This window comes from Phyllostomus discolor, chromosome 1, assembly GCF_004126475.2.
Source record: "Phyllostomus discolor isolate MPI-MPIP mPhyDis1 chromosome 1, mPhyDis1.pri.v3, whole genome shotgun sequence".
Classification (NCBI taxonomy): Eukaryota; Metazoa; Chordata; class Mammalia; order Chiroptera; family Phyllostomidae; genus Phyllostomus; species Phyllostomus discolor.
In genome coordinates, this window is record NC_040903.2 from 55,431,203 (window position 1) to 55,448,569 (window position 17,367).

General features: G+C 39.3%; 1 protein-coding gene across 2 annotated transcripts in view; it reads left to right on the top strand.

Annotated features, from left to right (window-relative positions):
- Positions 1–6,960: 6,960 nt before the first annotated feature.
- Positions 6,961–17,367, top strand: part of LOC114492859 (armadillo repeat-containing protein 3-like) — a 67,002-nt gene continuing 56,595 nt past the window's right edge. Inside the window, exon 1 of one of the 2 annotated variants that reach the window (XM_028507440.2) lies at positions 6,961–7,108. In XM_028507440.2, the coding sequence (XP_028363241.1) occupies positions 7,061–7,108 (48 nt within the window). In that variant the 5' untranslated portion in view covers positions 6,961–7,060. The remainder of the gene's footprint in view (positions 7,109–17,367) is intronic. The other variant, XM_036022791.1, reaches the window with a different exon arrangement.

Genomic DNA, 17,367 nt, shown 5'->3' on the forward strand with positions numbered 1-17,367 from the left:
TGTCAGTCTTGAGTGTACTTAGCACAGAATAACCTCACCCTGAAACCTGCCCACCTTCCAATCTTGAAGTTTCCATGTACTCAGGGATGATTATTCTCCTGGTGTCTCTGTGTGACAATACACACATGGAGTGTCGCCAGCCTCAGAAGTTCATAGGAGCTTTGTTGTCCAGAACTTTTGTTGAGGCTTCATTAAGTAGGCATGGTTGACTGAGTCATGGCCCACATGTTACATTCAACCTCTAGCCTATTCCCATCCTTGGAGATCAAACTGGTCTGTGGCTCAAAGTTCCAACCCTCTAATTATATGATTAGTTTTTCTGGGGTGGCCAGTCCTCACTTTAAGTCTTTTGGTGCAGGCAGGGACCCCACACTGAACCACCTGTTAGCATAACCTATCAGGTGTCCATCATGAGTCCTTTTATTAACATAAACTATTAGGTGTGATATAAGGGGTCCACTGTGACTAACAACACATTCCTATTACTTGGGACATTCCAAGGGTATAAAGTTGACTCCCAGGAGCAAGGAGTTAACCTCTCTTTGAGTAAAGAGAATTCATCACTACACAGCATCTTAGAACTGGCAGGTTGGTGTGCAAGACAGACAGACTGCATACATTTTCCTAAATGAATATTTAAAGTCAAAAACCAAGAAAAAACAACTTGGGACTTAGAGAGGTTTTAGTCTTCAAATGCCAACAACACATTTTCCTTTCTTTCTTTCTTTTTTTTTTTTTTGTCTTCAGCTACTTAAACTTCACGGTATAGTCTGGGAAGATTTACTATTACCAGACACAGAAATGAGAGATGACACCCCTAAATAATGACTACTGTAGTAGTAGTGCTTAGTTAAACCAAAGATTATAGCAACTTAACCTTACCTTATTCTGGTGGTTCATAGTTTAAAATGCTTCATATACCTTATCCCTTGGATTGTTAGTCATAATGTAAAACAGAGTATAAATAGTTTAACAATTGAATGACAACATAGTAAAAAGATTATTCAACTTTTCCATTCAAGAATTAGGTTGTACTAGAATTCATTTTTCCAGCACTGCAGAAGCATCTTTTACATGACAATATGCTAATTTAGATTCATCTAGGAAATCTAGTATGTGGCAATCCTTTGTTAATATAGTTGAAGATATTTTGTTCATCTAGAAGTTTGAAAAAAATTTAGCAGGATAAAAACAAATTACTATGCCTCCTATATACATGAGAGAGACCTAGAAAAACTAACTCTTGAAAATTTAGAACTTAGTAGTATTTTTTTCTCTAAAATCAAACTTAAGTTAGTGTGACATGAAAAAATTAAGGTAAAGCAGATAAAAGAACTTTTCTTCTTGGAAGGAAGCTATTTGCCATTTAAGCAGAATATTTACCCCCTGTTCCCTAGGTAGGTAGAAACTCTTTCATGTCTCTTCTTGAGAATGTGTAAATTTTTTTTTACTTCTACTATTATATCAACCTACCTATCAGGAGTTTTCAGATGCAGAAAGTTATGTCCTCATCATTTCCTCCTTTAAAATTTCTGTATTTAAACTTTTTACAAATTCATACTCACTGAAGAGGCTTACCTTAATACCCCTTGATAAGGAGAATGTGTTTATATTGGAAAGGTGATGAGTTTAAGCAGGTAATGTTGATATTTGAGGTGCCTGTGAACATCCAGGTGGAGGTGTCCAGTAAGAGGACAGATATATAAGCCTAGAGCTCAATATTAGAGTCTGATTTGGAGCTGAATATATGGCAGAGAAATCACAAATATGAAAAAGATCACTCTGGAAAAGCATATAGTATGAAAAGAGAGCTGGGGACAGATCCCTGGGGGATATCATTTAAGATGGTATAAAGAAAGACCTTAAATAATAGTCATGAAAGTAGGAGGTCAAGAGCAAATAGTATTGAGGAAACCAAGGACGGTGTTTCAAAAACGAGGTATCACCCAGAGTGTTATATGCAGCAGCGATATCCAGGAAGATGAAGACTAAGTAACAGCCAATGGATTTGGTAATTTTATCGGTGGGGACAAACCAGATGACTATAGTTTGAGGGGTGAATGAGAGGTTAAAAATGTGGAAGTATCAAATGCAAGCTACTTTTATGGAAAGTCATGGTCAAGAGGAGAAACAGAAAAAGAGTGATAGCTAGGAGGAGATACAGGACAAAAGGAGGTTTATTTCGTTATTTGTTTGTTGTTTTGTTTTGCAAGAGGCATAGTAGAGACTTCATGTACACTGAAGAGGAAAGGCCTGGCAGAGAGGGGGAGAGATTGAGATCCAGGCGTGCAATATTCAAGGTCCAATCAGGAGACAAATCACATGTTATCTGACTGTAGAAAACTTAATACAAACGATTGCTAAATATATACAAAGCTATTTATCAGGTAGTTTAATTAAAATGCAAGAGGAGACATAAAGGGGTGTGAAAGTAGCAGCTGTAAAAATCATCACTCTTAGGGCTGGAGGACCAACAGGAGCAGGTGGGAGATGGAGTGTGTCAGAGGGATTTGGGGGAGGAAGAGATTTTTTGCAAAAGTCAATCAAAGAATATTTTATGAAGATGTTCCTTGAGCTGAGCTTAATTAAGTAGAAACGAAAGAATATCCCAAGAGTTACACATGACCTGCAAATAGTAACCGCTTAATAAATATTTGTTGAATAGATGATGAAGGAACAGAGTGAGCAGACATTGAGAGGACAAAATATGGAAAACTTTGGGGGGGACAGTAAGTTTGGGGCTTGTGTGGTGGGAAATAAGGCCGCACAGAAAGAATAGGGATGGGCAGGCAGCTTTGAACGCCAGGCTAATATTAGAGTTTAGACCCTATTTTAGAAAGCTAATGAAGTCTGAGTTGGGAAGTGACACACTAGACCAAAGATTTCTGGACAGTTGATGTGTCCGTGGTCTGTAGAAAGAACTGGAAGGAGAGAGAAATCGCAGTCGTTAGTTAGGAGGCCCTGGATCAGGGTGACAGTAAGATCAGAGGGGGCAAAATAGATAGAGGATAAAAACATTGGCCAATTGACTCAAGCGCTGACTGGAGTTGCTGGAGTAGGAGAAAGGGAAACTGAGGTTCTAGGCACTTGGGAGGAATGGCAGAAAGAGGAAAAGAAACGACGGAAGAAAAGGAAGTTTTGAAGGGAAGGGATAATTCTGTGGGGAAAGACTGGATACTCTAGTGGAGGGAACGATGGGCAACGCAGGTCTGCAGCTGAGCGAAGTCCCCGAAGCTGAGCTAAGTCCCGGAAGCGCGGGGGTGGGAGCTGTCTGCACCGAGACCTTAACCCGGGTCGCTGTGGGAGGCGCGCCGAGCTTCTCGGCGTCTGCGCATCCAGAGCCAGTTCTCCCGCCGGAATCCGAGCTGCACCGCGTCCTGGTCACCAGTTTTCACCTAGGCTGGACCTCCGCGGCTCGGAAGAGGATTCCAGTGTCTACCCAGCCCCAATTCAAGGGACTCTTGGTAACCTAAGGATAACGCGGGTCGCGACTGCGATCCCGGCGGCACAGCGGAGCGCGCGCTTTCCCGCCCGAGGTGCGTCCCCGCCGCGCGCGCAGGCGCGTCCCGAGTCGCCTAGCAACCCGGGACAACAGCTGGACTGGGACTGGAGCGCAGGCCCCAGCGGTCGCGGCGGTTGCTGCTGTTCCGGTCTGCGGAGCCTCAACTCGGCTTGACCTCCCGTCCGGGAAAGGCAGGTGGGCGGCTGCACCGCTGCCCCGCGGGGTGGAGAGGCCCAGGGCAGAGGTCCCAGCTAAACTTGGGACCGAAGAGGTGCCGCTCGGGTGGGGACATCAGGGGCAGCTAAAGGGTCACCTCTGTTAGGCTGGGGTAGGGGTGGGGTTCGTAAGCTGCGGGGTCAGCTCCCGTGTCACCTGCAGCACGACTGAGACCCCGAGAAAAGAGGGGAGGGCTTCAGATTCCTTGACTCGGGAAGTGGGTCTCCTCTAGCTCTCCTCCTCCCCTGTACGTCTTCTTAAAATAAATCTCCCCGTTAGCAAATATTTAAGATCGCCGAGGCAGAAAGTTCACGAAGGAGAAATACGAATAATCAATAAACTCATGGAAAAAATATGGTTCCTCTTCAATAATCAAGAAGCTACAAGTCTAAAGGTGACTTGTTTTCATACTCAATGCGATGAGGTTCATACCTTTTCATTTAGTTGTTCTGCAGCTAGGGATTTATCCTAAAAAAAACAGTTGAGAATGTGGATGAAGATTTTATGCATAAGGATTCACCCATCTATGTCTAAAGTTCATTGCTGTCTTGTCTATTATTCCATAAAACAGGAAACAAATGCTTAATAATAGGAGACGGGATGGATACACCGTGGATTTTTAAATATTTTTTTAAATGATATGATATGCTGATCCATTGGAGATGACTAGAGTAATAAATGGAGACTGAGATTTCATAACCTGGTTATTAATTTAAACTTCATTAGGAAAGTGGTCCCGGGAAGGGAAGTTGAGAATAGGGAATAGATATCCAAGGAGGATGGTAAAATCACTGTAGAAAACACACACAAAAAAGGAACTGTATCAAAGTACTGTTTTCTCCCAGAGCGTATTTCTGAGTGGTTTTTGTTTTATTCTGTATTCCCTTCTGGACTTTTACAAATTCTCTATAGTGAAGTGTATTACCTTTATAAAGTGGTACACTTAAAAATGGTTAAAATGGTAAATTTTATGTATATTTTAGTGCAATAAAAGAAATCAATGGACAGGTGGTAAAATAGTCAAGGGAAACAGGTTTAGTTCACTTCAAAAAGTCAAAGGGATTTATTTTCTTTCTTTTTTTTTTTTTAAAGATTTTATTTATTTATTTTTAGGGAGGGAAGGAAGGGGGGGCGAGAGAGAGAGAGAGAGAGAGAGAGAGAGAGAGAGAGAGAGAGAGAGAGAGAGAGACATCAATGTGCGGTTGCTGGGGGTTATGGCCTGCAACCCAGGAATGTACCCTGGCTGGGAATCGAACCTGGGACACTTTGGTTCCCAGCCCGTGCTCAATCCACTGAGCTACGCCAGCCAGGGGGATTTATTTTCTTAATTTTGACATCTCTGTAGCTTTAAAGGAAAATCTTCAAAGAATAAATTAATATAAGGTAATTTAATTGTGACATGTTGATTTTCAGTGAAATGAATTTACAAAGTTTTTTTTTAAAACATTAGTGTCACCTCTAAGGCTCCTTGTCCCTGGCCTGTGCCAGCCGTATACTTCCTCCCCCGTTAACAATCACACCTGTGTGGTGATAAAGACACAAACTGAACACTTCCTGCTTCACAGCAGAGCCTAGGACCAGCTGCATCACTGTGATCCTGTTGTTTAGACCCTTCCAGCCTCTGCACCCTTCAGTATGCAGTTACTCAAAACCACTGTGCTGAAATAGTATAAACAGTTTCCTGAATGAAAATCAGGTGACTTGAAGCAACTTGATGCCGGTGTAATTTAATTGCTTCCCAAATAACCACAAGGAGTTCTTTTGTTAAATTTAAGAATGCTGTATTTCGGAATTGGTTATTAAAAGCTATGAAATCTCACTTTCTAGGGGTTAATCATAGGATAGACTTTCATTTGTTTTTGGACACCAGTTGTATTTTCCAAAATAGTTTGTTTGCTTGATATATTATGGGTGCAATGTCTATGGCTGGTGTGCTTTTTAAGCACCTATTAAAGATGTGTGAGGCTAAAAAAATGACTCTAAAATATGAAGATGGGAAAATTAATGTTAAATTAAATATTTTCCATTAATATTAAAATTCAATTACATTTGAAAATGGATTCCTCATTTTGCAAGAATTTCCAGGTACACAAACTAATTGCTGAGAGGTTTCAATTGCAATGTTTTAAAACCATTTGCATGAAAATTATATATAATGGGGGATGTGGGTACATTTTGACTTTTTAATACATTGGATACAGTGTGAGGGAGTGCATCACAGAGTAAGCTCACCCCAGCCATCAAAAATCTCAAAAGTTATGTGACCTGAAGTTAGGGACCTGGAGTAGATGTCTTTCAGAAGTCCCTGTGGGTTTCTGTGAACATGTGGCTTTTTAACATAAGTGATAAGTTATGGTCAGTGTCTCTAATGCCAGGAGCTGCTCTTCTCCCTTGACAAGTCATCTGAACTGATCCTGGCACTGTAGATTCTCTCCAAGGATTTTCTTTCTCAGGATTTCTCTTGAGACTGTAGTAATTTCCTTGAAACTAGAAAGTGACATGAGAGATTGCCTAATGCCAAACGTAATGTCACACATTCTCTCTGGAGAAAATTTGGAAGATTTCTAGTGTTATTCGAACAGTCACCAACATCTTGGAAAGCTTTCTGTACCCAGGTGTAGTTATTCCTCTGTGCTATATCAACTGTGTCTACTATCTCTTTGAGTTTTTTCCACACAGGCATGGACACATGAGGGCAGGTAGAAAAGGGTCTTGCAAGGTAATTGTGATTTCCCAAGAGTGCATTTCTTGGTAATCTTAATTACTTTTTATTAAGCTATAGATTATATCAGAGAAAACTTTGTTATCTGGGAAGATGACAAAATGTTCATCTGGGGTTGGTAGGTCTTGGGTATAATTCACAAAATCTTGACTCCCAGGAAAAGCAGAGTTAACCATTTTTATGAATGTTGAATGTCTACTAAGTACTGTTCTAGGTGCTTGAGATAGCTCAATGCAAGAGAGCAGACAAAAATCTGTCTCTTTGAGGCAAAACATTCTTGCATCTCTCAAAAGTAAGTTGGACTTTATCTCCCAAGCTCTACATAAGTGAACTGTCAGCATGGTAAACTAAAAGTTATGTCACTAATATATTCTCTTCCTTTCCAAATTGGAAGCCAGGACTAATGCTCAACAATCTTATCAATCAGTTACTTTAAAATTATGGTTTGGATAGGGAGGTAGGTAACATATTTAATGTGCAGTAATTTCTGCATGCATCACATAGTTTTTTTAGGTAAAATTTAAAGGAAATAAACCTTGTAAGGACATACATAACTGAGTATTTTTTACATATATAATGTATGAATGACATTTTAACTATTTTTTGCATCTTTTCCCAGAATGGGTAAAAAGATAAAGAAGAAAGCAGAACCTCCTCCTAAGGATGTGGTAAGTTTCTGATTTGAATACTAGTAGCACATTAACAACCAGTTTTAAAAATAAATTGTTCAAACAGTTTGGCATGTACCAGTGTACACATGAGTACACAGTGGCAGAAGTCCAAAAAAAATTGGTCAGAGAAGATGAGTCAGAGAAATCTAACATTATATAAGCAAACAAACATTGTCATTACATAATTAACACAATTAGAGAGTGATTATTAGCTTTTTCAGTATGTGGATGGCATGTTTATAAGCCAAGTTAATGAATAAATAGTTTTGGTTTGTTCTTTTAAATACTTTACATCTGTCAGTCTATCATTAATGTTAATCACCCAAGTGCATTTTCCAAGTTAACTGGAAGTCATGCTGTGGTTGTCAGACAGGCACACAAGGTTGTCGGAAGGTAACCCGCTGGACATCAGATGTGTTCTCGAGTTCTGTGGAGAGAGAAGTCTGGGTTCATCATCATTTTCTGTCCCCAATGCCGAAGTAATGCATTCCTTGCCATACAAAGCCCTATTGCTCTCTTTTAAAAGCATGTTTCTATCTTCTCTCTTTACATTTTTTGAGTTACTGGAAGATTGTGTTTAAAATAAAAAAATGACCATGGACAAATTTCAGTTTAGAAAGTTGTTTTGAAAGACACATGGTGTGATTTTCTTCAAATCAAACATGAGTAGAAAAAAAAATCAGTACCATGTAGTCAACTTACAGGACTTGATGGTTTGAAGGACACTGAGCCGAGCGCAGGAAGCTCCCGCCAGCACTGGGGCATCGTGGTTACAGATGCGAGCTCCAGTGCAGCCCCGCCTCTCGCAAACTGGGTTTTTTTTTTTATGAAGTTGCCAAATTTGGACAAATTATTTCATTTTTTTCTTCATCTCTTTAATGGGAATTGTAATGTCCAACTCATTTCAGTTGTTGTATGAGTTGTTGTAAAATGAAATAAAACATAATAAAGTTCTTGGTGCCTGGCACATAGTTAATACTCAGTAACTAAGATTTAAACCATGGGAATCCTTTAGACTCTGCTACACACACACACACACACACACACACACACACAATGTAACTGCTTACATATGACACTTCAATGCAGTTGGAAGCACCTGTCTGCTCAGGTCTAAGAAAGTTTTGCAGAGTCGGTCGTTGTGGTATCCTGATGTATTTTTCAGTCTGGCTGCTCTCCTTTTGACATAATTTTAAAACATTACAAATTCTCTTACTTTTTTTAGTGCATTCTAGGCTTGCATTACCTATCTTTGATGCAAAAGAGCATTGTTGACATCTTATTACTAGAAAGTGGACTCATGAGCATAGTATTTGATGACAAACACTTTCTGATTAAAATTAGAATTAAGAGACTATTAATCAATGGATATATTAGTCTAAGAGACTTTCTGTAATTTTATCATGCCTCACTGCTATTGTCCTCTGTATCCTGATCCTTGGGGAGACACATGGAGACTTGAGACACTGTTCCAATCCTAGCTTTAACAAAGTCTAGCTCTGCCTCCTCAGTTCACAGCAGCCCTGTGGGCAGCCAAAGGCAGTGTAGCAGTTACCAATGGCCCCAGGCTACTACTTCTCCCAAGCGTCTCTCCACCTTTCCCCTATTCTGACTTTATGCTAAAAAGTTGACAGAGTAGTATTAAAATACCTAATCACTTTTCTATCTTCTAAATTCTGGTACTTTAAAACAGTATGCTACAATTTAAGGTATCTGAAGTCGGAATATTTTACAAGGTATACATCTTCAAAGTCTAGGCAAGGTTTGATGTACAAAGTATAAATGAAAACTAGATTTAAAAAGGGGATACATAAGTGCTTGAGAAATAAATTTTTCTGTATCAACTAATGGTAGTTCTGTACTTATATATTTACTGAAAACAGTGCTTCCAAAGATTATTTTCCCCCATTTATAAACTTTTTATTGAAGCATAATACACATACAGAAAAGTGCACAAAAAATACAGCTCACTTAGTTTTTGCACAATGAACACACCCATGTAACCAGCACCCAGATCAAAAAACAAGACACGAGCAGTTTTCCAGTAACCCCTCCGGACCCCCAAGGACTCCACCATCATCATGTGGTGGGGCCGGTATCTGAAACGTGTAAATGGAACCGTAAGTTGTGCTCTCTTTTGCCTGACTTCTGTTCAACAGCGCATTATTGAGATTTAGCCATACTGTTGTGTATAATTAGACTTTTTATTGCTGTATAATGTTTCCATGTATGAAAATACCTCAGTTTACTTGTCCATTCTAGCACTGACACGGAGTTTGAGTGGTTTCCCATTTGGAGTATTATAGATTGTGAAGCCATGAACATTCTGCTGACTAAGATTTTTTATTTTCATTAGTCTTTCATCTGCTGGCTAAAATGGGTAATAACAGGGACAGAGAGAAGGATGTTTGGTGATATGGTTAAAACAAAAAGCTCTCTTTGTTTTTCTTAATATCCTTTTTTTCAAAACATACAATAATACGTGCATATATGGTTTACTGATCTCCATTCCTTCTCATAAAAGGGAACACTAGCTAAGAAGATGGCTATAGGAAGGTATGGCTTAAACAACCAATACAATTATATTCTGCCTGCCCCAATTATTTCCATGTCTGACTGAAAGGCTGTTTGTGATGCTGTAATACAAGGCAAACTTTCTGTGGAATGACTGCATTAAAAATTATTGGCAGAAATGCTTTTAGTATAAGGCAAGCTATTCAGCAACTAAGGCTCTGGAGTTAACTGCCAGGGTCTGAATCCTCACACCATCTATCACCCACCACCCACGACCCGAGGCAATTTTCTTTCTTTTTATAAGTATACTTTATTGATTATGCTATTACATTTGCCCCAATTATTTTCTCCCCTTTACCTGCCTTCTCCCTGCATCCCCCAACACTCCAGCATTCGCACTCCCCTTTGTTCATGTCCGTGGTTTGTACATATAAGTTCTTTGGCTTCTTCATTTCCTATACTATTCTTAACTGCCCCCCATCTATGTTGTAACTACCATTTGTGCTTCTTATTCCCTGTATCTTTCCCCCTTATTCTCCCCCTCTCCCTCTCCACTGATAACCCTCCATGTGATTTCTATTTCTGTGATTCTGTTTCTGTTCTAGTTTGCTTAGTTTTTGTTTTTTAGGTCCAGTAGTTGATTGTTGTGAGTTTGTTGTCATTTTACTGTTCATAGTTTTTGATATTCTTCTATTTCTTATATAAGTCCCTATAACATTTCATAAAATAAGGGCTTGGTGATGATGAACTCCTCTAACTTGACTTTATCTGGGAAGCACTTTATCTGCCCTTCCATTCTAAAGTATAGCTTTGCTGGATAGAGTAATCTTGGATGTAAGTTTTTGCATTTCATGACTTTGAATACTTCTTTCCAGCCTCTCTTGCCTGTAAGTTTTCTTTGGAGAAATCAGCTGGTAGTGTTATGGGAACTCCTTTGTAGGTAATCCTCTCCTTTCCTCTTGCTGCTTTTAAGATTCTTTCCTTATCTTTAATCTTGGGTAACTTAATTATGATGTGCCTTGGTGTGTTCCTCTTTGGGTCTAATTTCTTTGGGACTCTGAAATTCCTGGACTTCCTGGAAGTCTATTTCCATTGCCGGATTGGGGAAGTTTTCCTTCATTATTTGTTCAAATAAGTTTTCAATTTCTTGCCCTTCCTCTTCTTCTGGTATCCCTGTGATTCAGATGTTGGAGTGTTTGAAGTTGTCCCAGAGGTTCCTAAGCCTCTCCTCATTTTTTTGAATTCTTATTTCTTAATTCTGTTCCAGTTGGATGTTTATTTCTTCCTTTTGTTCCAAATTGTTGATTTGAGTCCTGGTTTCCTTCCCTTCACTGTTGGTTTCCTGTATATTTTCCTTTATTTCCCTTTGTGTAGGCTTCATTTCTTCCTTCATTTTGCGACCAAGCTCAATGAATTCCTTGAGCATGCTGATTACCAATGTTATCTTAGTTCTTGTCACTTAGTTCTTCTCCTGGAGTTTTGATCTTTTCTTTCATTTGCGCCATATTGCTTTGTCTTGGTGCACCTGTTACATTGTAAGGGGTGGAGCCTTAGGTATTTGCCAGGGCGGGGCAACCCTCTTTGCTGTGTTGTGGTGCTGTCTGTGGGGGAGGGGTCAGAGAGCGAACAATGCTGCTTGCTCTGCTTTCGGTCCACTTTCTGTCATTTCCCTCGAGTTCCACAAGCGGATTGTGCTGATTCACAGGTGTGTAGGTTTATGTGCATTTTAGGATCCTGTGGGCCTCTCCAATGGACTCTCATGTGAGGCTGGGAGTTTCCCTTGCCACAGCAACCCCCACAGATGATTTTTTACAGCCAGGGGTTTTGAGTCTTTTTTCTGCCCCCCGCACTGAACGGGTTTCTTGGTCTGTTTTATTTCCTTATTGTTCCTCCCAGCTTATCTGTATGTGAATGTGGCATCACCCATGAGGTCCAAAGCCTTGCTTTGCCAGGTATCCTCTCTGCCCCGGCTGCCAGTCTCTACCCTTCCTACCACTCTGGATGAATGTTTCTTTAACTCCTTGGTTGTTGCACTTCCATGCAAATTATTCTCTGGCAGTTATGGTTGTTCTTTGTTTTTAAATTGGTTGTTATCCTTCTTTTGGTTGTGTGAGGAAGGGAAGCATTTCTGCCTATACCTCCATCTTGGCCAGAACCCCTGAGGCAAATTTCTTAACTTCTGTATACTCTGGTGAGGATGTAAGGATATCCACTTCACAGGATATCCACTTAATACCTACTCATAGAGGTGAGGGAAGAGTAGATCAATATAAGAAGCTTAGAACACTGACTGACATTAGTTCAGAACTTAGCCAGTGCTGTTATCATTAATGACATAGTTAAGGGCTCTGTCCATCATTCTGCAGAACTGTAGAAGGAGGCAGGTGATCCACTGAAATTCCTGGTGGCCTAGTGTGTAACCATCATGGTTCATGGTCAGGTCTATGAGTTTATCAGCATGGCAATTTTATTTTTAGTATTTCAGAGGCAATTGATCTTCAGTGGATAAATCACAGTTTCTAACCTCACAAGAGGCTATGACCTGGTTCTGGAATATCAATGATTAAGTATCAACTGAATACTTATGTTAATGGGTCAGCAACTTCTCTCCCTAGTTAAGTGCTTGTGGGAATCTAAGCCTGGTGAGTATTGAATCAGAGCAACACACAGTAATAGAACCTGCTTCCTCACCTGGGCAACCAAACCCAGTTCTTTGGAAGACTGGGATGTCTCCTGGGGCTTGTTTATCCAGAACCATTTCATTAGCCTCACAACACAGCCTTTAACACTTTGTTAGAGACTGCCAAAACCACCACAGACTTTTTCTAGAAAGGAAGCATCATAGGAACTAATTTTCCAATCTTTCTCCCTCATCACAGATAAGGGATGAATAAGAAATACAGTATCAATTCATAAATAATACACATATACAAAAGTGCATAAATAGTTATCAGCTTGCTCACCTTGCTCTAAATGTTTGTGACCTTGAATCATGTTGTAAAGCAAACTAGAGACCAAACGAACTAGTTGTTTTCATGTTAACCTTCACACTTTTTAGCATATTTTAACTGCTATGTAGTCTCTACTAAAAGTTCTTGCTAGAGTGGTACAGTCTATTTCCTTCTGTACCTGTTCCTCTTTTCCTGTATAATTGGTTCCTCATGATCTGAGACCAGTGATGTGGTCCATACCTTCCGATAAAAATTTTAAAAAGCCTTTTATTTGGGCTTACCAGCACCGTAAAAATCATTTAGCCGTCATGATTTATGTACTTGTCACTTTGTTCAACTTTGTGACTGTGTTCTTTAGACTTGTGCTAATGCAGCAACTAGCCACATGTGATTGCTTAAATTTAAATTTTTAATAATTAAACTTATGTTAATTAAAATTAACAATTGAAAAATAAAAAACCAGTTCCTTGGTCACATTAGTTACACTTGAAATGCTCAGGTGTCACCTGTGGCTGTGACTGCCCCTGGAGAACGCAGCCTCAGCGTTTCCACCACCGGAGTTCTGTCAGACAGCGCTGTTCTAGACAACCTTGTTTTCCCACAGACACATAAAAGCGTCCCTATAAGCCTATGGCCTCTCTGGTTGACTGAGCTTGAAGTTCACAGCTTAACCAAAATGGTTGCCCTTTCTCCTTTTCTCTTTGTAAATGATTTTGGTTCATCATTTATTTTGCTCAGAGCGTGAAATTATAATTGCACAGCCAGCTTGGTGACTGATTGTTTCTCACAGGAAAGCAGATGGGATGTGTAATTACAGTGCAGTATTGTTTATTTAGTTGTGGTAGAGCTATCGTTTTATTCTCAGTGCCTTTTTAAATAAAAAATTACTATGATGCTGTAGGCTCTGCAGGAGAAACAAATGTCATGCCAAGCTTCCCTCTCTGCCAGACATCGGTGTTCCTCCTCCTTCAACAGCTCTTCAGTGCAAACACTTGCAGTCCAGTCTTCGCTCTGAGCTTCTCAGACACCAGATTACCTTTTCCTTAACGAGGATGGCAAAATACTGAAGTGTTTTCTAAACCCTTGAAGAAGGATGAAAAGTACATACTATTGTTGCCGTTTAAGTGTATTTTCATGTACTCTACTGCATTGAGAATTGTAGTCATTCTGTGGAGATCATGATATATCCATGTTTCAATATAGTATATTTATTCCCATCCTTATAAAATCAGCTTTAAAAATATTGAAATGTCAGAGGACTCTGAAGTGAGAGTTATAAAATGGAAGGGAAATTTATTGTGAGTGGGAAATTTGTTGTGAATGGGGATTGATGGAGATGGTAATCTGCCAGAATGCTAGGGAAACTATCTTAAGCAGTCAAGTTGACCCAAGGCTGTGATTCTCAGGGGTTCGACACAGGGGCCAGGGGCCTTACGAGGGTAGGATGGGAACTGTGGACCCTCTCCCCACAAAAATGCACAGGAAAAGTTTTGCATCCAATTTCAGTGGGACAATGTATTCCTAGAACAGCCCACTGATGGTTTCATGAATCACTGAAAAACTTCTCTCCTTTCACCAACAGACAACACACAGCTAAGGTACTTCAGGTCAGAATCATAAAAAAGAAGTTTATGGAGGTACTTTACAGATGCTTATTGAGTTTCCATTCCCCAGCTTTAGTCTAGGTAATGGAGATAGAGAAAAACACAGTTCTTTGCCTGAAGAAATTCATTCATTTATTGGACAATATTGTTCTACATCTTGGGCATATATATGAGAACAAAACAATGTTCAGGCCTCAAAGCAGCACCCATTCTAGTTGCGGAAATAATCAATTAACAAATAATAATATAATTCAGGTAGTGATAAGACCCATACAGAAAGAGCAGGATACAGGATGGAGGGTATTGGGATCTACATCACTATCAGTAGGGTCTACTTCAGGGCAAGCCTTCCCAGGGGGGTCACATTTGAGAAAGGCTTAAATGGAATGCAGGAATCTGCTATGCCAATATCTGGCTGAGAATATCCCAGCCGATAGCAATAACTAAGGCTTGATTTAGTATGTTTGAGGAAGGCCAAGGAGGTTGGTATGCCTGGAGATTAGTAAGCAAAGAGTTAGGAGGTGGGTCACCACTGTGGTGGGGTGGTAAGATCATATGGACATTTTAGGTTATGTTAAGAAGGTTGAATTTTTTTCCCTAAGGTGCAGACAGGGGTATCCACTGAAAGGTTACAAGTAGAAGAGTAGCAATAACTAAGTTGTATTTAAAACAAAAAATAGATTCTACATATGAGTCAAATCATATGCTACTTGTTTTTTCTCTCACTGGCTTATTTCACTTAGCATAATGTTCTCAGGTTCATCCGTGCTGTCTCAAAAGGTAAAATGTTTATGGTCAAGTAGTATTCCATTATGTAAATGTCCCGTGGTTGCTTTATCTACGCTTCTACTGATGGACATTTGGGCTACTTCCAGATTTTGGCTACTGTAAATAATCCTGCATTGAACATAGAGGTGCACATATTCTTTCATATTAGTGTTTTGGGTTTATTTGGATAAACTCCAAGAAGTGGAATTGCTAAGTCAAAAAGCAGTTCCATTTTTAATTTTTTGAGGTAACTCCACAATGCTTTACACAGTGACTGCACCAATCTACATTCCTACCAATGGTGCATGACGGTTCCCTTTTCTCCGTATTTTCACCAACACTTGTTGTTTTTTTATTTATTGATGATAGACATTCTGACAGGTATGAGGTGATATCTCATTGTGGTTTTAATTTGCGTCTCTCTGATGATTAGTGGCATGAGCATCTTTTCATGTCTATTGGCCATCCTTGTGTCATCTTTGGAAAAGTGTCTATTGAGGTTCTTTGCCCATTTTTAATTAGATGGTTTTTTTTGGTGTTGAGTTTTATAAATTCTGGATTTTTTAAAATGAACAAAGTGAACTAACAAGCAAAATAGAGACAGAGAGCAGGCTGATAGCTCTGGGGGCAGAGATTGAGGCAGTGGAGGGGTTGAGCAAAAAAGAAAAACAGAAAGGACTCATGATTATGGACAACAGTGTAGTGATTGTGGGGTGGGGGAGGGGAGTGCATGGAGGTGCGAAAAGATTTGGGGAAAAATGGTGATGGGGAAAATAAAATTACACTTAAGAAACAAAACCAAAAAAAAAGAGATCATTCTAGCTACAATGTGTAAGAAGAATGTAAACTAAAGGCCTATTTGGAAGGAAAGCTAGGACCAGAGGTAACTGTAGAGAAGCTGAGAAGTGGCCAGAGTGAACACACAGGCTGATGGTAGAGTTGACGGAATTTGCTGATGGATTATATTTGGGGTGTGGGAAAGAGAGGATTTGTGATGTTTCAAGGTTTTGGGACTGAAGAACTGAATAAATTATGATAAAATGTGCTGAAGCAAACATGTAAAACAGAGCCAGTGCAGTGTGTTAAGTGATACTATATAGAAATCTGGAGGAATGTAGCTATGGGAAATAAAAGAAAGCTCAAAGAATTTTAACACCCAAACTATCATGAATAATAAATAATAGAAAATATATCCAGACAGATGGAGGCCTATTAAATAAGCCATAAGCTTCTATGATTTTAAGCATTATTTTATTAGTTCAATTCTCTAGGAATAAAATAAAACTATCAAGACTTGGTAGGCGGCATGGGGATCACTGATGATGAAAAGCAGATGGGTTTAAAATATCACAAAAGAGCCATAGAAAGGCAAATTAAAAAGACTGATAGTACCAAGTGTTAGTAGGGATGTGGAACTCTTATTCATAGCCAGGCGACAGTCCTATTCCCTTTGCCAAAAATTACCTTTACCTGAGTTTTGTTGAGTAAACCTAAAACCTGGCTTTTTTTTCTTAGAATGTGTCATTATTATTTCAGGAACCTTTCTGAAGAATTACATTATGATTCACAACATCATTATTATTCAATTTAACTACAATATATATTTTACCGCATCAATCTACCTTTATTGTTTTTATATTTTGTATTCCCCAATTCTGGCTGGAGTTTTTGCTAAGTAATTTGAGTATATAGTTGAGATACCTGTTGAGTCTGCTAATGCCTGGACAAGTCTCTTGTTATGTATGAATGGTCACTTAGCCAAGTGTAAATCCCTAGTGTTGTAATCTTTTTCTCTCTGAGAATTGTTGAATAACCTCAGTAGAAAGCTGGGTGAAGGGAGAGTTTAGGTCACTTGTTGAGAGCTCATCTTTCCTTATTATTCATTTGATTTCCGCTTTCTAGTGTATATTTTCTTTTTAGTCAAGCTCTTATTTTATCATCATAAACATAACATTTATTCCTTTTTAAACCTTTCTAGTATTTTTCTCCTTTTTAAATATTCTTCCTCCTTATCTCAACCTACTCCATTTTATTAATTTTTCAAATCTTATCTAAAATTCTACCACCTCCATGGACCTTTCTCCATTTATCCCAGTTTATATTAATTCCCCTTCCTCATCATATTTATTATCTCTGCCATATGCTTTTGTACTTCCTAGAATTCTAGAATTTTATATCTGGAAGAGATCTAAGAGACATAATCCGATTCCCTAGTTTTTCAGAAACAGAGGTGGTCAGTAAGCCACATTTGTAACCCAAATCTTCTGGCATTCGGGGCTACCCTTTAATAACTAAACAAAGCAGTTCTCAAGCCTCAATCCCCAAATACTTCCCGAAGTTCTCCCTTAAAAGTTCTCGTGCTCTGCTGATCAATGTTGTAGCCAGCATCCTAGCCATCGCTCTGGGCTCTGCTGGAAGC